The sequence below is a fragment of the Podarcis bocagei genome, assembly GCF_964188305.1.
Source record: "Podarcis bocagei genome assembly, chromosome: 14".
NCBI lineage: Eukaryota > Metazoa > Chordata > Lepidosauria > Squamata > Lacertidae > Podarcis > Podarcis bocagei.
The window spans coordinates 17,941,095-17,966,678 of NC_138139.1; the positions used below are offsets into that span (position 1 = coordinate 17,941,095).

At 46.9% G+C, this 25,584-nt stretch overlaps 1 protein-coding gene and 1 long non-coding RNA gene across 7 annotated transcripts in view; one reads left to right on the plus strand and one right to left on the minus strand.

Annotated features, from left to right (window-relative positions):
• IL16 (interleukin 16) overlaps positions 1-25,584 on the minus strand; it is a 72,975-nt gene that overhangs the window by 27,538 nt on the left and 19,853 nt on the right. Inside the window, exons 1-11 of one of the 6 annotated variants that reach the window (XM_081171023.1) lie at positions 25,345-25,439; positions 17,820-18,213; positions 12,942-13,078; positions 10,874-11,006; positions 8,717-8,825; positions 7,041-7,186; positions 5,641-5,751; positions 4,561-4,675; positions 3,521-3,594; positions 2,584-2,800; positions 1,341-1,458 (exon numbers count right to left, since the gene is read on the minus strand). In XM_081171023.1, coding sequence (XP_081027149.1) covers positions 1,341-1,458; positions 2,584-2,800; positions 3,521-3,594; positions 4,561-4,675; positions 5,641-5,751; positions 7,041-7,186; positions 8,717-8,825; positions 10,874-11,006; positions 12,942-13,078; positions 17,820-18,128 — 1,469 coding nt within the window. In that variant the 5' untranslated portion in view covers positions 18,129-18,213; positions 25,345-25,439. Of the gene's footprint in view, positions 1-1,340; positions 1,459-2,583; positions 2,801-3,520; positions 3,595-4,560; positions 4,676-5,640; positions 5,752-7,040; positions 7,187-8,716; positions 8,826-10,873; positions 11,007-12,941; positions 13,079-17,819; positions 18,299-24,529; positions 25,037-25,344; positions 25,440-25,584 lie in introns of those variants that run through there. The other 5 variants (XM_081171024.1, XM_081171026.1, XM_081171022.1 and 2 more) reach the window with 5 other exon arrangements.
• LOC308573929 overlaps positions 7,082-25,584 on the plus strand; it is a 38,212-nt gene continuing 19,709 nt past the window's right edge. Inside the window, exons 1-2 of the long non-coding RNA XR_014002251.1 lie at positions 7,082-7,219; positions 13,000-13,109. This is a non-coding gene — a long non-coding RNA (uncharacterized lncRNA). The remainder of the gene's footprint in view (positions 7,220-12,999; positions 13,110-25,584) is intronic.

Genomic DNA, 25,584 nt, shown 5'->3' on the forward strand with positions numbered 1-25,584 from the left:
TTCCTTCCTGCTTGCTTAGCCTGGCCTTTCACTTTGGGGGTAGGGGGGTGAGTGTTGCTTAAAAACTTCCAGCTCAAGCACAGAAGGCTGAGAGAGCAATGTGGTCCAAGCCCTTCATGGTATTTGCAGCACAATTTAGCTTGCTAATGTGCAGCTTCTCATACCATTCTAGGAAGTGTGCACATGGTTTTTAAAAGCACCGGCAGTTGGGGAGGTTTGAGAGTGGTTGCTCTGTTGTCCCTATAAAATGTGTGTGTGTGTTACATACGGAGGATGTTTTGGGGTCAGTCCGGTGCAGGTTTGTTGTGTAGACATGCCCTTATTGCTGCCATGTGTGTCGAAGGGAAGTGGGGCTGACACCATCAGTTTTGAGGTTCTTGTATTAATTTACAGTGGTACTTTGGTTCTCATATGCCTTGGTACTCAAACAACTCAATGGTCTCGTTAGATCAGGCATCCCCAAACTCAGCCCTCCAGATGTTTTGGGACTACAATTCCCATCATCCCTGACCACTGGTTCTGTTAGCTAGGGATGGTGGGAGTTGTAGTCCCAAAACATCTGGAGGGCCGAGTTTGGGGGTGCCTGCGTTTGATAGTAAAATTCATGTTAAATTGCTGTTTTAGGGGTTGTTTTTAAAAATCTGGAATGGATTAATCCATTTTACATTACTTTTATGGGAAAGCATGCCTTGGTTTTGGAACGCTTTGGTTTTGGAACGGACTTCCAGAACGGATTAAGTTTGAGAACCAAGGTACCACTGTAGAAGACCCTTTAACATCTTGGGCTCAGGACTATCTAATCACTGAGGTCTTGGGGAGGGGGTCTCTGTCCTCCATGGCTCCGGTGCATGACTCATAAGTCTGTGCATTCCCTGTTGTGGACCAAGCCTGTGCAGTCCCCTTCCGACTGAGATTGTACAGGCCCCGTCCTTGCTGAACTTAAGTGCAAATCAAATACTTTCTGATTCCAGTAGGCGTTTTATGTTCAGTTTTATGCTGACTTTCTGATGTTTTATTCTGTGTACTGTTTATGTATGTGACTTAGAAATGCTAACGGTTAAGCGGTATGTCAATGCCTAAAACGAATAAATGAAAGTCGACTGCAAATATAGGTCCATCTTTTCTCTACATCTTTTCTGTAATTAGATTTCCTCGTGTATTTTTTTTCAGTTAGTGAAAAACAGTTAGTGACTGCCTTCTGAAGAGATGTGAATTCTCTCTCTCTCTCTCTCCTCTCTCTCTCTCTCTCTCTCTCTCTCTCTCTCTCTCTCTCACACACACACACACACACACACACACACACACACACCTGCTGCTGAAGCTATTTGGTCTCAACATACCTGAGCCTTCCATCCATGTGAGCTACAGAGCCTGGAGAGAGGGCATGAATGAATATTCCTGATATACACTGAAAATAAGGGATGCTGCATAATCCGATGCCCAAACCCACGCCAGCCTCTGAGGAAAATATATCAGAAAGATGCAAAACAAAGACAATCTGTTATGTTTTTTGAATTATATAAACTGTCATTAGATGAAAAATTAGATTGGTTTCTCCCCTTTCTGTCTAAATCGGGTGTGGGAAACATCAGGTTTGGGGGCCAAATGTAACCGTCTGGGTCTCTCTATCCCTTCCTGCCTCTGGGACTATCCCCACTCTTGAGGCCACACCCCTCCTTCCCAGATCCCACCCCTCAGTGGCCCGGCGCCTCCTTGCTGGCTTGGAGTGTTTTTTGCCTGGCTGGAAGTGCCTTTGAAATGTGAGGTTGGTGCTTGCCTGGCTGGAGAGAGGTGTGCATGTAGGGACACCCATCATTTGCATGGCCAGAATGTCTACTGTATAAAGCAGGCATAGGCAAACTCAGCCCTCCTGATGTTTTTGAGACTACAATTCCCATCATCCATGACCACTGGTCCTGTTAGCTAGGGATGATGGGAGTTGTAGTCCCAAAACATCTTGGGGGCCAAGTTTGCCTATGCCTGGTATAAAGGAAGGAGTCACATCTGTTGCTCGGCCCACTTTTGAAAACGGACATTTGGAAATTAGGTTTAAGATTTCCTCACCCCTTTATAAACACTGGCAATTTCCCCCTCACCTTGCCCTACTCCTCTCAGTAGACTATGACTTATTAAATCTGTTTGGGGGGAAATACTTGGCACCCCCCACCACCCAAAGGGGGAGTTGTATCCAACTACTCAGAGTAGACCCCACTGAAATCAATAGACATGTCAGTCAAGACCATTCATTTCGATGGACTTAAAAATTATGGAAGTAGTATTCTAAAAGATCTGGAGGGCACAATGTTAGCTACAGTGGAATTAAATCATACTTGAATTCAAGGGTAGTCAACATTGTGCCCTCCAGGTCTTTTAGGATACTACTTCCATGATTTTTGACTGTTGGCCATGCTGGCTGGGCCTGATGGGAGCTATAGTCCACAACATGTGGAGGACACCTCCCTGGCTATCCCAATTCAGTTGAATTCAATGCCCAGGAAAGATCACCGATTTGGGGAAAGCCTTCCAAGGGATCGCAGAGCTGCTTCTTCTGTTCCTTTGTGCTCCGTTACTTCTAACACTCACCTTTCTTGAGGGAAACTTCCATAATGATCCTGTCGTTGGGGTTGGCAGAGTTCAAGGGGAAAGTGGTGCCTTCCGAGCCAAAGGAGCTGTTCTCCTTGGTGATAGACATGCTGGTGCTCAGGGAACGGCAGAGATGGGAGGATAAGTAGCTTGCGGCAGAATGTGGGGTACTGAGGCTCGTCCGGACCGTGAGTGTGAGAAGACCTTTCTTGGCCTGCTAGAAACAAGGAAGCAACATGAGTTGTGTGTGTTATGTGTATAAAGAGAGATGCAATGGGGCAGACCCAAACATTAGGCAGAGTGAGGCAGCTGCCCCAGGGAGCAGATTGGGGGGAATGAAAGGACAGCAAATTACTTGATTTAGTATTCTTGTGTTTTTTCCTGCCCGGAAAGCAGGAGAACGTGCTTGTGCCATTTTCTGCCTCAACTGCAAATGGACAAATCTGTTCTTTTATATTTTTCTCTGTTTCTCAATCCTTCCATCTTATGTTCCAGTGCCCACATTTTCAGGTCAGCTTGTGATTTATTTATTTTTTAAAGTCCTCCAGAAAATTCATCAGCATTTTAGTGTGCATTTTGTCTAATAAACACATTTTTGCAAAGCAATTCCCCCCCCCAATGTGATGCTTTTTTTGTATGCTGCTTTCACTAATATTTTCATTTTTATGCACACACTCCCCCCCCCCCGTATACAGGTTTCAGCACTCATTACTTGGCTGGCAAAATGCATTGCAAAATTCAGAGATGCACAACTTTTGAAGAACGGCTGTGTTTCAGTTTGCATATTATTTTCAGAAAGTGTGAATAAGATCACATTTCTGTTTCAACCCTAGTCTTGAGTGCCAAACTAACTTGGATGACCTTCTGTACTCTGCACCATGACCTGAGTGGGTGTGTTGGGCAAGGGGAGGGGCAGGACTTCAGAGATGGACGTAACCTTGAATTTCTGCAGAGCTTCGTGATGTGTGAGTCCGTGCATTGATTCTCCATTCAGTTCCAGGATTTCATCCCCTGTTAATTGAAAGAAATAATCCTGTTAGAGAGCCTTAGCTTTGTTTATATGTAACAGCATCGCTCCAATAGATGTCACAAACGAAGATTCAGAGCCATTGTGCATTTTCAGTTTCCACTCAGCATAAATGAGTGTGCGCACACACAAACAAACACATTGCAAAGAAGATACAATGCACAACAGGATGTATTTATTCTGTTTCACAGTTACCCACTTGTTGTGTGTCAAAGCCCCACGTCACCCCCATGAGAATAAAGACACAAGGACACAGAATTTTAGGTTGGTGTTAATGGGCAAAATTTAGGCTACAACTTTATTGGTTACAGAATGTGAGCGGTATTGGCTTAGGCATTGGCATCAACAGACTATATCTGACTCCTGCCTGCCTTGCAGGGAGTCTGGTAAGGGTAAACCACCAGTAGGGGGAGCCCCACCAATGTGGATTGACTCAAGCACCCCCTGGGTTTCTGCTGGGGTCCTGGCATGGCCCTAGCCCCTCCCTGGGCTTCGGACAAGATCCACACCCCCGGATTCCTTTAACAGAATACCCCTAAGCACAGAGGGGCAGGTAATGGCCACACCTCCCCTCCCCCAAACTTCGCTATTCCAATGCCTAACCGCCAAATCTTACAAAGTTGTGACGACTGCTACGAGGTAGGTGAAAACCAAGTGGGTGGTGCCAATTTGCCAAGTGGGAAAAGTCCTACCAGGCCCCTCAACGGCGACCAACCGAAGTCCATAGCAAGACCAAGGACGCAACCTGAACAAAGGTTGTGGGTCACAAACGAAGATTGAAAACCATTGTGTATTTTCAGTTTCCACTCAGTATAAATGAGTGTGCGCAAACAAACATACTGCAAAGAAGATGCAATGCACAACAGGATGTATTTATTCTATTTCACAGTTACCCACTTGTTATAAAAAGAAAAGGCCGGTCTACATATACAGAAGCAAAGTTCTCTCACCTTCTTGCAGCCTTCCATCTGCAGCGGCAGCTCCTCCAGGAAAGATAGTCTTCACATATATGCCAATGGGGCCATAAATACTGTCTTTGCCACCCACAATGCTGAAACCAAGGCCCTAAGGGGAGGATGCATGGGGAACATGTTTAGTTGATGAAGCGGTTTTAAAAAGGCTTTCCCTGTTAAATGTAAACGCTGCACATTACAAAGGTCTTGCCATTATTTTATTTTGATTTTTGGCCAAAGTTCTTGAGCTTTCTTTAAAGGTAAAGGTAAAGGGACCCCTGATCATTAGGTCCAGTCGTGACCGACTCTGGGGTTGCAGTGCTCATCTCGCTTTATTGGCCGAGGGAGCTGGCGTACAGCTTCCGGGTCATGTGGCCAGCATGACAAAGCCACTTCTGGCAAACCAGAGCAGCACATGGAAATGCCGTTTACCTTCCCGCTGGAGCGGTACCTATTTCTCTACTTGCACTGGCATAATTTCGAACTGCCAGGTTGGCAGGAGCAGGGACCGAGCAACGGGAGCTCACCCCATTGCGGGGATTCGAACTGCCAACCTTCTGATCGGCAAGTCCTAGGCTCTGTGGTTTAACCCACAGCACCACCCGTGTCGCTTTCTTTAGCTTTGCCCAAAGTTGTTTTTGAGCTCAAAAATTGAAGTTTTTCAACTATTTTTATGGAAATTCGCCAAAATCTGCACTTCCGACATGGGTTACCATGCATTCAGATTTTACCAAATTCCAGCTATGTCTGGGAAATTCCGTATGGCAATGCTAGCCACCCAACCCTCAAAAATACAGATGGGAGAGAACTTATGAACTGATAGACAAAACCTACAATTTCACAGATATGCCATGAGTTCCACTGAGTTCAGTGTAATTACTCTGAGATAACTGAGAATACAATTCCAGTCTTACTGAAAAATGTGTTGGCCTTGCTGAATGGGGCTGATGGGAATTTGAGAACGGTTAATGATGCCTTCCTACATCCCTCCTAAGTCGAAGCAGTATTGCTTAGCAGCCTCTTGGAAACCATTCCTGCCCAAGCAGAGGAGACACATGATTAAAATTAGCATCTCACCTTCCCTTGGCCTTTCATTAAAACAATATTGGAGATTACAGAGGCTTGAAGACCACACGTCGCGTGCATCAGCTGGGCTGTACTCAGTGACCGCGAAGACCTGGAAAGGGGCTGCATGTTCAACGAAAAGCAACAGGTTAATGCCACTTGAAAGGACAGGAGACCATGGATGTTATGACTAGGGGTAGGATACAAATAGGGTTTAGTTTGAATTTTAAAGTGAACTTACTCAATTCACACTTTCTGAAACAGTATGAACACTGAGGTCCAGCTCCGAGAGCCTTCTGGCAGTTCCCTCACTGTGAGAAGTGAGGTTACAGGGAACCAGGCAGAGGGCCTTCTCCGTAGTGGCGCCCGCTCCGCACAATCGGAACAAATTTCACAAGCCAAAAAGGCGTGTTGGAAAATGCAATTTTTGAGCTGCCTGGCCCCGAAATGGCAATTAGGCATTCCGTTTTGGCAACTGTAACCCTGGTTTAAGGGGGTCATTTGGTGCCTAGATTAGTTATTTGAGTTTCTACCACTGCTCCCATCATTACTGACAATTAGTCACTCAGGCTGGAGCTGATAGGAGTTATAATTCGAGAACATCTGGAGGCCACAACATTAAATTCCCCTATTCCTACCAAGAGAGTCTTTCCTCATGCTACCTAGTGTGGCTTGAACTGGAAACCTTATGCACCATGATGCATATGCTCTACTACCGAGTTTGAGCCAGACTGAGAAGATAATGCCTGGATGCTTAGAGATGCTGTGGGCAGCCTCCTCCATGTATGGATGGCTCTGGGTTCATTGGAGACATTAATTAGTTAATAAAGTAAAGATAAGGTAAAGGACGCCTGGACTGTTAAGTCCAGTCAAAGTCGACTATGGGGTTGTGCACTCATCTCGCTTTCAGGCTGAGGGAGCCGGTGATTGTCCACAGACAGCCTTCTGGGTCATGTGGCCAGCATGACTAAACTACTTTTGGTGCAACGGGACACTGTGACAGAAGCCAGAATGCATGGAAACGCCATTTACCTTCCCGCCACAGCGGTACCTATTTATCTACTTGCACTGGCGTGTTTTGGAACTGCTAGGTTGGAAGGAGCTGGGACAGAGCAACAGGAACTCAGTCTGTCGCGGGGATTCGAACTGCCGACCTTCTGATCGGCAAGCTCAAGAGGCTCAGTGGTTTAGGCCACAGCGCCACCCGCATCCCTTTTATTAGTTAATAAACTAATGCCCTGGCACACACAGTTTGGGAGCAACAGCCCTATGCTCTTGTAGCCGTGATGGAAAATAGGTGACTGTTCCCTTGACAGGAGGGAAATTGGTAGCCTTAAAGCTGTATACCAGCTGTTCCCTGCTAAGCATAGCTTTGCCTTGTTGCTGCTGCCATCTGATGGATTTCCTCTTACGTTTACAGAGGCTCTTCCTGCTGAGGTGTCCAGCTGCTGAGAGAGAGACTTCCTGTTGCTGTAAAGAGAATGGGACTGTCTGTATCGGGAGGCTGATTTCTTTGCCATGGGGCTGTCAATTTCCCCTATCCAGTATGGACTCACACCTGTTAACAATAACACACAAGAGAAGGGAGAAGGTATGAGACAATCAGGAGTGCATCACAAGGACCAGAAGATAAACTGCAGCACTGCAAGTGTTTCCAAATCAACATTTTCAAGGCAGATTTGGAAGATGGAGAGGTGTGCAGGCTCACCATGTGCAAACTTACCAAATATGGAGGATGGAGAGGTGTGCAGTCCCCTCATTATTCCTTAGTGGGGGGCTCAGCCCCCCGAATATTGAGGGGGCGGAGGAGGCCGAACTGCCGAGCTGAGCACGGCGCAGCATCAATAGAAGGTTGTGCTGGCCTGTGCAGTGTTGAGAGATGCCTCGGTCCTGTATACCTGAAGGAGCGTCTCCACCCCCATTGTTCAGCCCGGACACTGAGGTCCAGCGCCGAGGGCTTTCTGGCGTTTCCCTCATTGCGAGAAGTAAGGTTACAGGGAACCAGGCAGAGGGCCTTCTCGGTAGTGGCGCCCACCCTGTGGAACACCCTCCCAGCAGATGTGAAGGAAATAAGCAGTTATCCTATCTTTAAAAGACATCTGAAGGCAGCCCTGTTTAGGGAAGTTTTTAATATTTAATGCTGTACTGTTTTTAACATTTGATTGGGAGCTGCCCAGAGTGGCTGGGGAGACTCAGCCAGATGGGCGGGGTATGAATAATAAAATATTATTATTATTATTATTATTATTATTATTATTATTATTATTATTATTATGCTGTGAGGACTGGCATGGCCTGCTGCAAAGTCACACTGGCCTGTGCACCAGCTACTCCTGACACCAAGCTGGCTGGTGCAGCCTTCCGCTAGACCTCAGGCCAGGCTGTGACAGTCTCCACAGCATCTCCTGACACCATGGAGACCAGTGCGGCCTAGAAAAAGGCTGCCCCGGCCTACACAGCATTGGAAGGTGTGTGTGTGACATCACACATGCAATGCGCACCACCACCCCAATCTTGTGTGCCACCCAGCACTTGTGGAGGTTTGTGTGTGTGTAGAAGCTAGCCTACTGTATAAAGTTAAAATTTCCCTTAATTGCTCCACCCACTATGGACTCTGGCCTTGCCCACCATGGGCATCTTCAGCCTCAGTCCTTCCTCCTCGCACACCCATCTGCAATATCACCATGGCAACGTCTATTATTATTATTATCGTTATTATTTTTCAGGTTACTTGTTGCCTCATAAAATACATCTCCAGCTGATGTACATATGCAGTTTTGAAAACAACCACCGAGTTCAACAAGGCAACAATTATTCTGCCCTGCCTTACGGTGTTGTTTGCCAGGATTACCAAAATAACATACGTGGATTGCTTTCAATATCCTAAAGTGCTATATAGTTCTTTGAATTCAGATAGATTTTAAAATGCTGATCTTCAGCTAAAGAAGGCTCCCAGAGAGGTTTGTCAATCACTAAAAAGAGAGAGCTTACAATCTAAGAAGGCACGACACAAAAGGAAAATGGATGTGGGGAGGAGGAGGAAATAACAGCATTAAGTGTTAAAATATAAATTGCCGCTAGAACTTACTGGCTGAATTGCTGCGAGTCCTCTGACATTTTGCTTTTGTCTGTAGAATGGAGCCGTTGTGTATATCCTGTTTAACAGGCTGTTCTTTGCGAGAACAAACTGAGGATTCCTGGAGTGGGGAGAAAAAGACTAGCTTAATCTTTTAAGGGGGCAATGTTTACTCTGAGCTTGCCTGAATACGCTGGAGCTCTCTCCTGTCTTGGCGTGCAACACCAATAATACCCCTCACCAAAATGGCAGAGCCATTTGTCATACCCATGCAAGAGATTCTTGAAAACTTTAGCAGACTTGGATGATGAATCCCCTATATGTTACATAATTTTTAATTAGGGTTAACGAATCTTTGACTAACAGCTCAGAGCAAGCTTAGTTTTAACAGCTATGTGGCAGGCCAGAAACAGGAGAAGGGTGGCGCTTTTCAGTATGAAAACAGGAAGGTAGGAAGCTGCCTTATACCATTAAGTCTATATAGCCAAGCATTATGTACACGGACTGGCAGTGCTGAATGCCTGCCTGGATTCCACAAACCCCACATTGATAGACATTGCTGTTAGGGCAGCCAAGTATCCCACCCCACCCACCCCCTGCCAGGAATGCCCTTGGGAATACTTGCTCCTGTTTTCAACACCTGGATTTTCAGAAAATCCCATCGCAACCTGCCATCAAGACGACATGGCGACTTCCCTTTTCCCCACAGCAGAGGGCGCTTTTGTTAAGTTACTCAAACGCTGTTGCTGGGTATCTTCCCCTTATTGAACACTTTGGGGGGATGAGATTAATGTAGAAAAGCACAGAATCCTAGAACTGTAGAGGTGGAAGGGACCCTGAGGATCATGTAGTCCAACCCCCTGCAGTGCAGGAAGACAGAGCTGTCCCATACGGGGATCAAAGTTGCAACCTTGGTGTTATCAGCACCATGATCTAATCAACTGAGCTATCCAGACTGATAATCACCTTTCTTTCCTGCAGTGTTCTCGATGGTTACTTTTTGTTAGTGTGGCAGCTGTGCCACTAAGAGCTCTGGGACAGACAGAAATTCAAGAGAAGATATTTTTCCCCCAGTGTGGCCATGCCACGGAGAAGAAAAGCACGCCTCTTTAATTTCTATCTTCCATGCAGGTATTAAAGGCACAGGGGTGGAGGTTGAATATGTGTAAAGGTAAGGTAAAGGGACCCCTGACCGTTAGCTCCAGTCGTGGACGGCTCTGGGGTTGTGGCACTCATCTCGCTTTATTGGCCGAGGGAGCCGGCGTACAGCTTCCGGGTCATGTGGCCAGCATGACTAAGCCGCTTCTGGTGAACCAGAGCAGCGCACGGAAACGCCGTTTACCTTCCCGTCAGAGTGGTACCTATTTATCTACTTGCACTTTGACATGCTTTCGAACTGCTAGGTTGGCAAGAGCAGGGACCGTGCAACGGGAGCTCACCCCGCCACGGGGATTCGAACCGCCGACCTTCTGATCGGCAAGTCCTAGGCTCTGTGGTTTAACCCACAGGCCACACCTTCCCAAATACCAACCACCTTGGGTCCTGTTTGTGATGCTGTCCAGTTGTTCCCTGTCACGCATAGCACTGCCTTGTGGCTGATGCTGCCGTCTGATGAATTTCCTCTTACATTTACAGCAGAAACTTGCAACAGGGCCTTGTAAGTGGTGGCTCCCCTCTTTGGGGAATGGCCTACCTGGTGAAGTGTGTCTGTCTCCATCATAACTGACTTCCAGGAGGATTTTTTTAAAAAAAAAACCAAAACATTCTGGTTTACACCCAGACCTTTGAAGACTGAAAGCTACTGTTCCTGGAAACCTTGAAATTATTTGCTATGAGAATGTGTGACTTTATGTTCATGCCATCAGAGTCCTTCCAGGAGGACATATCAGGGCCTCTTATTAGGAAATGGCCCCACACCAGTAATCACTAGAGATCACTCGGTGCTCCTATGGCTATTGCTAGGCACTGGCCTGCTTTTTCCCCTCTGGAAAAAAAAAGGAATAACAAGTGCTACTTGCCTCCCCTTTGGCTGAAGGAGCAAGTGGGCAGAGACAAAAAAGAAAAGAGGAAGGAGGAGTCATGTAGGGCATCTTGCCAAAGTCTCCCCCCCCCCCCACACACACACCTGCAGACCTGTGGTCCTCCTACCAGGAGGTCTCTCCCACGTACCTTGTTAGCAATGACTAAGTTTACCAAGCCTTTTGCCGACCGGATGAGCGATTCCGCTTCTTTGCTGGAGAGCTCCTTAAGAGATTGTCCGTTGACAGTGAGAAGTTCGTCGCCAGGGCTTAGACGGCCATCCCTTTAAAAACAGCATCAGATACACACTATAATTGATGTTAGAAAATACAGTGGTACCTTGGTTCTCGAACTTAATCTGTTCTGGGAGTCCGTCCGACTCCCGAAACCATTCGAAAAGCAAGGCGCGGCTTTCAATTAGCTGCAGGAGCTTCCTGCACTCAAGCAGAAGTCGCGTCAGACGTTCGGCTTCCAGGAAAAACATTTGCAATCAGGAACACTCACTTCCGGGTTTGCAGCGCTCAGGAGCTGATTTGTTCGACAAAGCGTGTTCTCCTTCATGGAGAGCACGTGTTGCGGTGGGGGCTGCCAGGACACTCCAAAGTTGGGGGGCGGGCTAATTGATTGTTGGCCACTGATACGATTGGGGCTTCCCTTGTTGTTGGGAAGAAGTTAATGTTGCCATTTTTTGATTGACAGCCAGAAATAGTAAAACTCCTTGCACGAGGCTAGAGCTTCCTCTTTTCGCCCGTGCATCAGATTGCCCGTCCCTCCCTCCCTAGAATAGGGTTGTTCGCTTTGACCTTGCTATGCCTGTCATGGGGTCGTCTGCTTTGGAGCGGGGGCCTGGTAGGAATTTTGTCCATCTGGCTGATTGGCTGGGGCCATTTGGTTTTTGCCTACTGCGTAGCAAATTGTCACAACTTGTAAGGTTCGCGGTTAGGCATTGGTTTATGGTTTGGTTGGTTGAGGGGCATGGATTGGCTGTGCCTGCCCCTCTAATGCTGCTGCTGCAAGGGATTCCGTTAAAGGAATTGGGGGCTAACTATTGCTTGTCCACTCTATCAAGGGGGCTCGGGCCATAGCAATGAGCTCCTGGTTGCACTTGGGGTGAGGGCAGGTTCCCTGCTCCGCGTAACCCCCAAGTGTATTCCCCCATTCTGACTTTCGCATCGTGCGGAATGTCAGTCTGCCCCCCATGGTGGGGGCAGATAGTCGCAACCAATGCCTACGCAACCACTCACAAATTTGTATTTTAATAAAGTTGTGGCCAAAATTATGCCAAAAATCTTAAACAAAAACTTCTGTGTGATGTGTGAGTTATTGGGGTGGACCTGGGGACCTCGACATGCAACTAAGCCATTTGAGAACCAAGGTAAAGGTAAAGGGACCCCTGACCATTAGGTCCAGTCGTGGCCGACTCTGCAGTTGCGGCGCTCATCTTGCTTTATTGGCCGAAGGAGCCGGCGTACAGCTTCCGGGTCATGTGGCCAGCATGACTAAGCCGCTTCTGGAGAACCAGAGCAGCGCACGGAAACGCCGTTTACCTTCCCGCCAGAGTGGTACCTATTCATCTACTTGCACTTTGACGTGCTTTTGAACTGCTAGGTTGGCAGGAGCAGGGACCAAGCAATGGGAGCTCACCCCGTCACAGGGATTTGAACCACCGACCTTCTGATTGGCAAGTCCTAGGCTCTGTGGTTTAACCCACAGCACTGTATTTATTTGGAACTGGAATCACTTCCCTGTGTCTGCTTCGTTCCCTGAAGCTCAGGTAACTTAAGAGATTTGGAGACTGCACAGAGGTTCATTTGCCCCTTACCAAACAACGCCCCTCACCCCCCACCACAACCAGGTGATGCTGGAATGGGGCATAACAACACAACCTGTAAGTGAGAGCACTTAATGTGTTGTGTTATTAAAATACTGCTCTGGCTGAGCTGCTGTGATGTCATGCAATGTTCACCAATGTTCCAATTTCAGAGTATCAGTGTTTGCAAACCTCCACACAGCCTGTGCACTGTGATGAATCATGCAAATAGATACATACATGCATAATTAATTCCAATAATAGAATTTATTCAGACCAGAATTGTTGATTGTGATATTATGCTAATGTCCTTTGCCTATTTTGAGCCTTGGTTAGAAGAGGTAAATTAGAAATATGAGTAATCAAATACATTCATATTCATCATCTTTAAGCGAAGATGTGAAGTACCTCTGGGCAGCTCCTCCGTCAATCACGTGGCTAACTGTGAATTCTTTTCCAAAAGCAGAGCAGTTGGGAGTCCTGGAGACTTGAATTCCCAGCCCATCGGTACCTGTGGCTATGCAGAGCTTCCAAATGCAGCTGTCCTGGTTTGGAAGATTTGGAACAGTATTTAAGGTAAGAACTGATGCTTCTCATGAGGCCAGCTATAACATTTGGATAGCCTAAAAATAGACGTGCTGGTGTATTCATACAAATCAGAAGACATTCCCCATCCCATGCAATCTTTGAATCTGCATCTTAGCAGATACATCCCCTCCAACATTCCTCCATTGAAAATAGGGACGTCCTAAACAGACAAACGGGACATTCTGGGATCAAGCCAAAAACTGGGACGACTTCTGTAATTCTGGGACTGTTCCGGGAAAATTGGGACATTTGGAGGGTATGCAGATAGTGTGGGATGTCTGTGCTGTGGTCCTTGATAAAGTTGAGCTTTTTTGTTAGTACTTTGTCTCTCAAATGAGGTCTACTTGATTTGGAGAAAAAGCCAAGATGGCTTTTGTGGTATTGTGATTCCTTGTGGGTCTTTAGGGATGTTACTTAACTGCACATTTCAATATTTTTGACGTGCCCTCTGGCAGCAAAGCAGTTCGTTTCATTTTAGTTCCCTTTCTGTTGGTAGTTGGGCCCAGGAAAGTCTCTGAAGGAGCCTAGCCTTCTTCTAAAAACGTTATTGCTGATATGTAGGAGAATTTCAGCCTCTGATGTATAAAGTTTTTACACATTACTGTTCCTTTTTAAAAACCTACAGTTTATTTCTTTCTGCTTAGTTGCACTTTTTTGTGATGATGGCTTTATTGGTGTTTCTCTTTAAATAAAAATAAAAAATCTGCAGTGTTCAATGGATCAGTTTAGTTGCTTAGAGAGTGATGCTGATACTGCCAAGGTTGTACGAGACAGCTGCATATTCAGGGTCCCTTCCAACTTGACAATTCTATTATTTCTTCTATGGACAAGTCATATTTCAAAGGTATGAATTCTCACAAGCTTTCCAGCATCAAACACTAAATAGCACTACACACCAACTTTTGTTCCTTCATAGTCATCTATATCATCTCTTATCAAAACATTTTTATACAGTTTTGTACTGCAAACAGGCGGTGTTAGATGCCATTATCTCTGCCTGTCTATCATCTTGTTGAATGGTTCTGCTAACATGAATTTGACCCGAAGAGTATTGTTTTCTTTCACCCTTTTTGCAGACAGGTAGATATTTTTGGCCCCTGCTGCTTGCTTGAAAATGTAAAGCCCACCGTCTTTTATTTGTTACTTCTGCCTAAGGAGGGCAGAGAATTTTGAAACGGCTTGCATTTTAATGCAAACCTGCCTTATTTGTACTTCCCAAAACAATATGTAAACTGAAATGCAGCTATTCTTCAAATTTTGCATTGCTCCATATTTTACTATGTACTTAATTATTCTTATATATTTAAGAAGTTTATATCCCACTTCTCAATATATACCTCAAAGAGGTTTACAGGAAAATATAGTTCTCCAACCAAAACATACGTACAAAATTGCATACCGTATTTTTCGCCCTATAGGACGCACCGGCCCATAGGACGCACCAAGTTTTTTGGGGGGGAAATCAAGGGGGAAAAAATTATTTCCCCCCCAGGTTTGCGCAGCCATCCCCAAGCTAGAAGAGAGAGACAGAGCGCTCCATCTCCCTCTTCTGCCTTCAGGGACAGCATCTCTAGCCTCCGTGGGGCAACGGCTTGCCCCGCTGTCCCCCAGCTTATGGGGCTGGCGATGGGGAGAAGCAAGCTTGCTTCTCCCCCCCCCCCAGCCTCCAGATCAGGTCCGGGAATAGCGGGGTGGCGGCGCTCCGCCTCCCCGCTATCCCCCGAGCTTGTGGGGCTGGCGGGGGGGGGGAGAAGCAAGCTTGCTCCCCCCCAGCCTTCAGATCAGGTCAGGGAATAGCGGGGTGGCGGCGCTGCGCCTCCCTGCTATCCCCCGAGCTTATGGGCTGCAGGCTGCTGCCTGCAAGCCTTGCGACCCCGCAGGACCTCGCGCCGGGATCCGGGGGGTGGCACGGAGCTGCAGGAAGCCCTGGAGCGCAGGCAGCTCTGCGCCAACCTCCGGAGCTCCGCGCAGCTTCGCACCGGGATCGGGAGGGTGGCGCGGAGGTGCCTGTGCTCCAGGGCTTCTTGCAGCTCCGCGCCACCCTCAGGAGCCCCGCGCAGCTCCGCGCCGGGATCGGGAGGGTGGCGCGGAGCTGCAAGAAGCCCTGGAGCACAGGCAGCTCCCCGCCACCCTCCGGAGCTCCGCGCAGCTTCGCGCCGGGATCGGGAGGGTGGCGCGGAGCTGCAAGAAGCCCTGGAGCACAGGCAGCTCCCCGCCACCCTCAGGAGCCCCGCGCAGCTCCGCGCCGGGATCGGGAGGGTGGCGCGGAGCTGCAAGAAGCCCTGGAGCACAGGCAGCTCCCCGCCACCCTCCGGAGCTCCGCGCAGCTTCGCGCCGGGATCGGGAGGGTGGCGCGGAGCTGCAAGAAGCCCTGGAGCGCAGGCAGCTCCGCGCCGCCCTCCGGAGCCCCGCGCAGCTTCGCGCCGGGATCGGGAGGGTGGCGCGGAGCTGCAAGAAGCCCTGGAGCGCAGGCAGCTCCGCGCCACCCTCCGGAGCCCTGCGCAGCTTCGCGCCGGGATCGGGAGGGTGGCGCGGAGCTGCAAGAAGCCCTGGAGCGCAGGCAGCTCCGCGCCGCCCTCCGGAGCCCCGCGCAGCTTCGCGCCGGGATCGGGAGGGTGGCGCGGAGCTGCAAGAAGCCCTGGAGCGCAGGCAGCTCCGCGCCACCCTCCAGAGCCCTGCGCAGCTTCGCGCCGGGATCGGGAGGGTGGCGCGGAGCTGCAAGAAGCCCTGGAGCGCAGGCAGCTCCCCGCCACCCTCCGGAGCTCCGCGCAGCTTCGCGCCGGGATCGGGAGGGTGGCGCGGAGCTGCAAGAAGCCCTGGAGCGCAGGCAGCTCCGCGCCACCCTCTGGAGCTCCGCGCAGCTTTGCGCCGGTATCCGGAGGGTGGCGCGGAGCTGCAAGAAGCCCGGGAAAGCCTGCATTCGCCCCATAGGACGCACACACATTTCCCCTTCATTTTTGGAGGGGAAAAAGTGCGTCCTATAGGGCGAAAAATACGGTATATTAAGGGAGAGCATAAAGATGCGTAAGTTTGTGAATATAATGAACAATATGCATGATCTTAAGCAATTTGGTTTTGCAAAAATGCATATAGAAGGAAAGATGCACACTAAAACGCTGTCTAATTTTCATGAAGACCTTAAAAAAACAAACACCACCCACTAACTGATGTGGAATTGTGCCAATCTGTAATGTAATTGACAGAATCGCCCCTCCTGAGTTCTACAGCTCGCTTTTATGCTGTTGTATCTTGATGGTGGTGGTGCGTACTGGTTTTGAAATCTGGGAGCTAGCTTATGGACCTTTCTTTATGCAAATTAACATGACAATATTTAAAGTGTGAAAGCTCATACTTTTTAAATAACGTATTTTTTGCTCTATAAGACTCACTTTTCCCTCCTAAGAAGTAAGGGGAAATGTGTGTGCGTCTTATGGAGCGAATGCAGGCTGCGCAGCTATCCCAGAAGCCAGAACAGCAAGAGGGATTGCTGCTATCACTGCTCAGTGATCCCTCTTGCTGTTCTGGCTTCTGAGATTCAGAATATTTTTTCCCCCTTGTTTTCCTCCTCCAAAAACTAGGCGCGTCTTGTGGTCTGGTGCGTCTTATAGAGCGAAAAATACGGTGCAGTGGTGCCTCGCAAGACGAATGCCTCGCAAGACGAAAAACGCGCAAGACGAAAGAGTTTTCCATTTTTTGAGTCGTTCCGCAAGACGAATTTCCCTATGGGCTTGCTTCGCAAGATGAAACGTCTTGCGAGTTCTTGCAAGTTTGTTTCCTTTTTCTTAAAGCCGCTAAGCCGTTAATAGCCGCTAAGCCACTAATAGCCTCGCAAGACGAAAAAACCGCAAGACGAAGAGACTCGCGGAACGGATTAATTTCGTCTTGCGAGGCACCACTGTACTAGGCAATATTGCATGTCAGCCATTGTGTACTAGTATCATAGAATTTCGTAGTTGGAAAGGACCACAAGGATCATCTAGTCCAACCCCCTGCAACGCAGGAATATTTTTGCTCAACACGGGACTCAAACCCACAACCCTGAGATTAAGAGTCTCATGCTCTACCAACTGAGCTGTCCCTAACTATGCAGTTATTCCTATATCCACTCCACTCCAAGCTATGCAGGCTTTCGCACTGCTTCAAAATCCCCTTTGCCAGTGAATAACAGTAGGTGAGAGAAACAGATATGAATAGTGATACCTTCCACTGCATTAGGATTATTGCCTGTCTTTCCAGCCTACGGCCTGGGGCTCTCTCTGTATATATGCGACATCCCTAAGGGGCACCCGTAACGTTTGCAACACAAGTCGGAAGACCTGTCTCCGAGCATTTCCCTCCAACTAACAGCTTTTAAGCCACATTTTGCTGATGAGAGGTGCCTTTTAAGACCCCAGCTTACCCCTGCTGTGTGCGCTGTAATGACAGCTTTGTATCATAGCAATGCTCTCTGTATTCCTGGTAGGATGAGCCTGCTGTGCTGCAGAACGGAGAGCACATTGGATGAGCAAGCCACACAGTAGGGGGGGTAATACCCTTGGCACGGAAATTCATGCTGCCTTGGGAAAGGGACATGGTTCTGGGGTTTGTCTCCCAAACCTCTGATCAGGAGAAACCCCATATTCAACGGGGGGGGGGGGGTAACTCTTACCCAGATCTTAGGGAACACCAAACATCCAGTGGTCAGGTGTGACCTCCTACCTTGATGAAGAACTTTCTCTTCATATTCTTGCAGCCATCGCTGGCCGCAGCCCTCAGTTGCATCATGCTGGTGATCATAAAAGGATCAGGAGGGCTGTCCTCGCTTGACGATGCACACGTTAATTGAAGCCGAGGGCAGTAGTCGCTTTCCTCTTGACCCCAGTTGGCCTGCGTTTCGAAGGGATTGGGGTACTTCTCCTCCGGGCTCGATCCGTCGTCGCTGTTCTTGCCATTGCAGAGGATGAGGGAGCGCGAAATGGAGCGCAGGGTTTTCGACTTCCGACTCTTTGCGCTGTTCTGTCGCTCCATCTTCGCCCACCCAGTAATCTGCTGCTTCCCGTCAATTTGCCATGGCTATTACAGGGGCTTGTCCCAATTATTGCAGCTGAACACCCTGCTGGAGGAGAGAGATACAGAGGAGAGAAAGCTGGCTTGTAGATATTGCTGTTTCATCTCTTCTTCCCCACCCCACCCCAAAATAACACACCGTTTCAAATTTGCGATTTTTATTTTTTTTTAAGACACAGGCCTTCAGTTCAGGCACAGCAACGTGATGCCTCATGACTTGCTAATTCTGTATTTTTCAGAGAAGTGCTAGGCATGTCTCCCCTCACCCCCCCCCTCGCCGCCTTCATCTCTTGGCTTTATATTCTTTCTATTTCTGTCTCTAAGCACCATGGAAGACTCAAAACAAATATTTTGCATCGGTCCTCTTCAGTTTTGGCAATCCTCCTGTGCCCCTTCCTCCTCAAAAATACACCCAAAAATCAAAGTGGGCATGTGGCAAGCACATGTTTCCAAACATCTGTAATACAGGTACGCCGGATAGAGGATCCCTGTATCTTTTTTCCCTTTGGGGAAGGCAAGTAGCTTGATTATCTGTCCAGCCTGAAGCCACCTGTAGCTGCTTAAGGAAAGGAAGCTCTGGGCTGGCGGCTGGCCAGATGGGGACAGAGGGAGTCAAGAAGCTGTATCCAAATAAATGCGTTGATGTGCAGAAGTCTAGGATTGGCTTTGATTGTAGTCCTGTTCTGATATTCAGCTGCCTATGGAGAGGAATGGAACTGCACACACAGTCTCTTTTCCCAACCACCCCAGTAATGCCGTCTTACTTGCCTTTTCTCTAAACTACTCCCCACCCCCTGCCATGTTGTAGCCTTTCCTCATCGGGGAATATGGGCATGCTTAGGAAATTGATTGATCCCTGGTCAGACTGTTTTTGCCCATCTAGCCCAGTGCTGCCCACTCTGGCTGGCAGTGCAATATTTAGAGGGTGCAATACTTGCCTTGTCCCGGGCACTGGCAATCCATGCTATACCACTGCTGGTAGTTCCACAAAGACCAGGATGCTTGCTATTATCGGCTACCTGGTTTCACTTGACCCCTTTTTAAGAGTATTTTGAGAGTAGGAATTGCCTACCTTCAGAGAAGTCTGCCCCACTGTGTTCTGTGTGAGTCACTGTTTCAGGTGCAAAAGGGTAACTCATGCAGAAAAGCAGGGGGTGAACTCCTCTTAAGTTAGGTCTATGTGTCTCTATGAGGAATAATGGGATAAGTCCATTGCACCAAACTCATATGAGGCAGAACTGGCCATCCTCAGCAGATTGAAAGGAAGCAAGAGGACAGCATGGAGTTTCAAAAAGAGCTAACAGGCAGCTTCCACTTGTGGGTAGTTCTTCAGAGTTATGGTAGCTTGTAATAGTTTGATTTAAATTTTATTTCTCATGGCACACTAGCTGTTATCTATATTGGCATATAGTTAACTATTGTAGTAACATATCTCTACAAAGATGATTTCCTCTTCTAACATCTTAAGGGTAGTGCTTAAATAAGAAGATCTCATTGGATAGCATATACATTTACGCCTTGTGGAATTAAATTATGCAAAGGAAACATGTTTAAAAGCCAAAAATATGCATCATACAGATGCTTTTGAGGATTTTGTTAGGTCTGGGGTTTTGTAAGTAGACCAACCAAGAATTAGTTTCCCCAGAAGGCAGTTTCCTTTCACTTTTGTGCTGCTCCAGATTTTAGAATATAATTTTTGGCTTGGCAAACTACATATTTTAGGATAAATATTTCAAGTTAAAATGTGTACCAAAAATGCAGGCACAAAATGATGTGAAAATGAAACCAAATTTATGAATGAATGCTCATGTAACTGACACAGACCAGAAATAGACTGATCTGATTATCCTTACCAGGGATGGATGAATCTTTCCTTTTCTGTATCTCTGAGAATCTCATTTTCCCAATCTTAGAATTCCTTGTGAAAACTCATCAGCTTTTTAGTGTGCATTTCTCATAATATACACATTTATGAATGTCGTTTTCAGCAACACTGAAAGCACTCAAAACCATTTAAAAGCACCCACACACTACAACACCCACTCTCAAAAGACCTGCCACAACAGCCAGTTAGTAGCCAAAGGACTGTTGGAACCAAAAAGGAGGCCAGCCTCCCATGGAAGGGAGTGTGGGATAACCAGCCTCACATAATCAACATACTTCAGTCTAATTAATACATGAAGGGGTTAATACCATAGAGTAAGCTGTCCTGCCTGGCTAGCAATGTCACTTCCCTTACTTTAGGAGAAAATAGGCAAACAAGACTATTGTTTTCCTCCGAGTCTACCTGAGAAGTTCAGTGTGTTAAGAGGTCTGAGCTGGTTGCTCCAGCTCAACAGCATGGCTCTCACCATATACTTTTGAGTTCCTATATCAATAATCTAGGAACTTTCACCACTTTGTAACTCAGCTTAGTTTTACTGCCTGTGCAACTTTTCTGACAGATATATGGGAAAGCACATGAAGCAGGCTTTTGAAGAGTTTGTAAGTAAACCAAATTTTAACTTATCAAACGTGTTGTCATCTATGCTAGGGGAAGTGGAACTCACTTACTTGGAAGGGCATATTTTAAAGGTCTAGCAGCTTATATTTCTACACTTTGTTACACATTTTGTGTCTCTAAATCTCTGCTGCAGTGCTCTCACCAAATAATACTTGTCCCAAACTTGGATCCTGGTATCCAGGAATTCTCATTTCTATATATGTTTTGCACCAACAAGGAGTTCCACAATCTGGGAGCAGCCATTTAGAAGGCCCTTTTTATGTACCCTCTCTCTAATATACACATTTTTGTACACATTTCTTTAATCGGAAAGCTCCATCACAACATTCAGAGAACTGCGAATTTTAAAGGGTAGCTGTGTTTTGGTTTGCATATAATTTTGGGAAGTGCACCAAACAGAATCTCCTCAGTATCCTCTTCTTTTCATTCCTTTTCTGCTAATGTACTGATGAATCATGATGTGTGACCAGACCAGCTCTGGCTGTTTTTCCTTTAAAACCTCAAGTCGTCTGCACATATTGTGACCCTAGAAAGGAGGATATGGATGTTGGCTCTGCATATGGGATTTTCATAGCAGGGAATGATTGGTGCTGAGGCCTAGCAAGGAAGAGGTGAATAAGGTCTTCCTTGATACATGTATTCTGTATTAAACTATTTCATTTCTGAACCAAAGAAAACTAAGCTGTACAGTCGTACCTTGGTTTTCGAACAGGCTAGTTCTCAAACGTTTTGGCTCCCGAATGATCGAAACCTGGAACTGACTGTTCCAGTTTTCAAACGTTCTTTTGGAAGCTGAAAGTCCGATGGGACTTCCGTGGCTTCCAATTCCTGCAGCCAATCAGAAGCCACGCTTTGGTTTTTGAACGCTTTGGAAGTCAAACGGACTTCCGGAATGGATTCCCTTCAACTTCCAAGGTATGACTGTATACAGTGGTACCTCGGTTTATGTACTTAATTCGTTCTGGAGGTCCGTTCTTAACCTGAAACTGTTCTTAACCTGAAGCACCACTTTAGCTAATGGGGCCTCCTGCTGCCGCTGCGCAATTTCTGTTCTCATCCTGAAGCAAAGTTCTTAACCCGAGGTAATATTTCTGGGTTAGCGGAGTCTGTAACCTGAAGCGTATGTAACCCGAGGTACCACTGTATAGCATTCGGAGAATAATGCACATTGAGTCAACGGTGCATAATGTCATATTAGTTTTTGCATAATTTAGTTTAGCTTTGCTAGATGTAGGAATGGTGCGAGGCATTTTGAAAAGCACTGCTTCTCCACATCCAACGACTCAGAGGTGTCTTCAGGAAACTCTTTGAGCTCTTTCCCTAAGTGTTAGCCATAGATCTTCTGAAACTTAGGAACACCTCTTGCTGCCAGAAAGCCTCTCCTTTGGGTAAACATTATGAGAGTTGGAAGGCCACCTTTCAGAGATGTTGTATTGCATTCTGCATTTTAGATCCTGCATGGAGAGGGTATAGATTACATGGCCCCCAGGTCCATCTGTTGTATCAAAGCTAGGAGTTTGCTCTTCTTTAAACATCTGAAAGGGACGTGGGTGGCGCTGTGGGTTAAACCACAGAGCCTAGGACTTGCTGATCAGAAGGTCGGCAGTTTGAATCCCCATGACAGGGTGAGCTCCCGTTGTTTGGTCCCAGCTCCTGCCAACCTAGCAATTTGAAAGCACAAAGTGCAAGTAGATAAATAGGTACTGCTCCGGCAGGAAGGTAAATGGCGTTTCCGTATGCTGCTCTGGTTCACCAGAAGTGGCTTAGTCATGCTGGCCACATGACTCGGAAGCTGTACGCTGGCTCCCTCAGCTAATAAAGCGAGATGAGCGCCGCAACCCCAGAGTCGGTCATGACTGGACCTAATGGTCAGGGGCCACTTTACCTTTACTTAAACATCTGAAATCCTCAAGCAACCAAATTATGGTGCCAATACCATCTTCTGGGGCTTTTGTGTGCTCTAAGAGAATTGAAGCATGCACCCACAATTTTGGCTATTGGGGTTTTCCCTCCTGGGCTTTGCTTGTTTCTTTCTTTTTTCTTGAGAAAGATAACAGAGGAGAACCAAATTTGCGGAGCAGTGTCTAGCCCCTCTTTGCCTCATCTGTGAACCCCAGGTAATCAAGGACCTGCTCATCCTTGGCTAAAAGGGTTCGTGCTGTACATGGAAATGGACTAACCCTGTCATAAATCAGAGCCACAACAGCAACCACAACAGAAGCAATTACAGCAGAAACCAGCCTGGCGTTGAAAACAGCCCAGCTGCTTCCCTTAAGCATGATCTATCGCCTTGGAAAGGAAAATCTCAATAAGTGAAGAAAGGAATTCGAGACCACCTTCTGATAAATGTTCATTTTCCTGGAAGGAATGCATTCGGGGAAAGGATTAATAAGGCACAGGTCGAAGCTGCACAAGCAGGGATCAAAAGAGCGCAAGGGGGGATAGATAAGATGGATTTCCTAGGCCAATGCTGAATAAGTGTTTTTATGGTAGACCGAAGTGCTTTAAATTTTGACCCATGAGCACTGACCCAGAGTTCAACATAATACATCTGCCTACATATCCACACGTGTGTGTGCTGAGCTTAAAACTAAGGTGGTCATGTGACCAAGTTACCATTTGAGGTGCTGGAGGAGACTCTTGAGAGTCCCATGGACTGCAAGAAGATCAAACCTATCCATTCCCAAGGAAATCAGCCCTGAGTTCTCACTAGAAGGACAGATCGTGAAGCTGAGGCTCAGATACTTTGGCCACCTCATGAGAAGAGAAGACTCCCTGAAAAAGACCCTGATGTTGGGAAAGATGGAGGGCACAAGGAGAAGGGGACGACAGAGGACGAGATGGTTGAACAGTGTTCTCGAAGCTACCAGCATGAGTTTGAGCAAACTGCGGGAGGCAGTGGAAGACAGGAGTGCCTGGCGTGCTCTGGTCCATCGGGTCACAAAGAGTCGGACACAACTAAACGACTAAACAACAACAACCACCAACCCAAGTCTGGTTTAAAGATAAAGAATCAAGAGCATTGGGAGCAATAGAATTGCCTATCCCCAGTTAGCACCAGGATAGCAGCCTGAGCAAATGCCCAGGTCATCTGGTCATAGTCTTTCTCACTGTGGTGACATGTACTATATTCAGGGATAGGGGGGGGACTTCAATTCAGTTTGCATTTAAAGGCAAACTTACCCTCATTAGCCCTGTCCAGAATATTGCATGAACCAAATACAGCCATCTTTGAAAACTCACACTTTTCTGAATTTTGCAATTCAGGTCTCCAGCCAAGTAATGTGTACAAAAATGTACGTATTTGGATACAGTGTGTATAGAAATGCATGCATTGGTGAAAATGACATACAAAAGTGCATTGCATAAATGAAACGCTTTGTCAAACTGTATATATTTTGCCAAATTGCATACAAAAAAATTGTCTTTTGGGAGAAATTCGCACTAAGATGCTTTTGCATTTTCATGAGGACTTGTTTAAAAAGCAATGTGCAAACTGGTGTGGAAATGTGGAGAATTGAATTTAAGACTGGAAAAATCCCTAACTGACAGTATATCTATCTAAATTACAGTATTTCTAAATGTGCCTTTATACATTTAAATATAACACATGAAAAATCATGTCCTCTCCCCCCCCTCTTTTTCTTCTTTTTGGTGGCTCTCCTACCTGAAAGAAGGTTTACCTGATGTGGCTGAGTGGATCTGAAACTTTCTTAAGTTTTTCCTCCTCCTTTTTTAGCTGCTAGGTGAAGGAATAAGAATCACTGTCACGATCGACCATGCAGAAAAGAATAATACAAATGCCCCACAAGTTTTGTGAACTAACGTATGGAGAATTATTTTGTAGACACTTGCCCACCTGCCAAATCCAATGCAGTCATAAGTCGGTGTAGCCAACATGCCCTGATGAATCACACCCTCCTCCTTAAGGATTTTTCTTCTGTTTCCTGTGTGCACTCCAGATACAAAGTTGTCTTGCGTTGTTTTTGTAATCCAAATCAAATGTTTAACAGCTTGGCTGGCTGGTCTCACTTCTACACATGCACACACACACCCACACACACCCACACCCACACACCCGCTTCCAACCTCCCTTCCTCTGTTTTGTGCTAAATTATCCTAACCTTTTTTTTGGTTCTTTATGTAAACAAATGTGCTTGCAAGGAACAGCGTCCATTCTGTTTACACTTCATTTGGGATGACCAAACAGAGCATTTACGAATATAATAAAAACTGTTTGGCGCAATTGCAAAACCGAACTGGAGAGTATTGCTCTTAATGAAAAGGCAGGAAATGCCAGATTTCTTCCTTGCTGTAGAGATCACGAGGGTTTCTGTGCCGTTTGGCGCGAGCAGCGTAGTTCGACTTCTTTCATCCACTCTGATGAGAAGCTGAGAAGGTTCAGCGCCCTCTTCTTCTTCTTCTTCTTCTTCTTCTTCTTCTTCTTCTTCTTCCTCCTCCTCCTCCTCCTCCTCCTCCTCCTCCTCCTCCTCCTCCTCTTTTGAGCTTTTCCCATAAATAAAAGGAGAAGGACCCGATGTGTCTTGGGCTATCCCATTGGTAGGTTCCCCCTTTCTTATAACTTCGTCTAGCAGAGCCTGGGGTTATTGCAGCGGGAACAGGAGAGAAGCATATAGAACCATTCTAAGAAATGAAATGTTAAAAGGGACTTACAACAAAGCAGCAGCAGACTCCCTCAGAAGGCTGTTTGTCTTTGCGGCCCCGGCAGAAAGCTTCAAGTGCAATAATTGAAAACACACCCTCCGACTGTCACATGACTTTCTTTCAGTAATTCTGTACAGGGCTATGGGACACAGCTATTGTTTCCTAACCGCAAAAAGGGGCAGGGGGAAGAAAAATGATAAATGAACCCAGTGGATTTTTTTGTGTCCAGGGCATCCCACCAGATGTCTT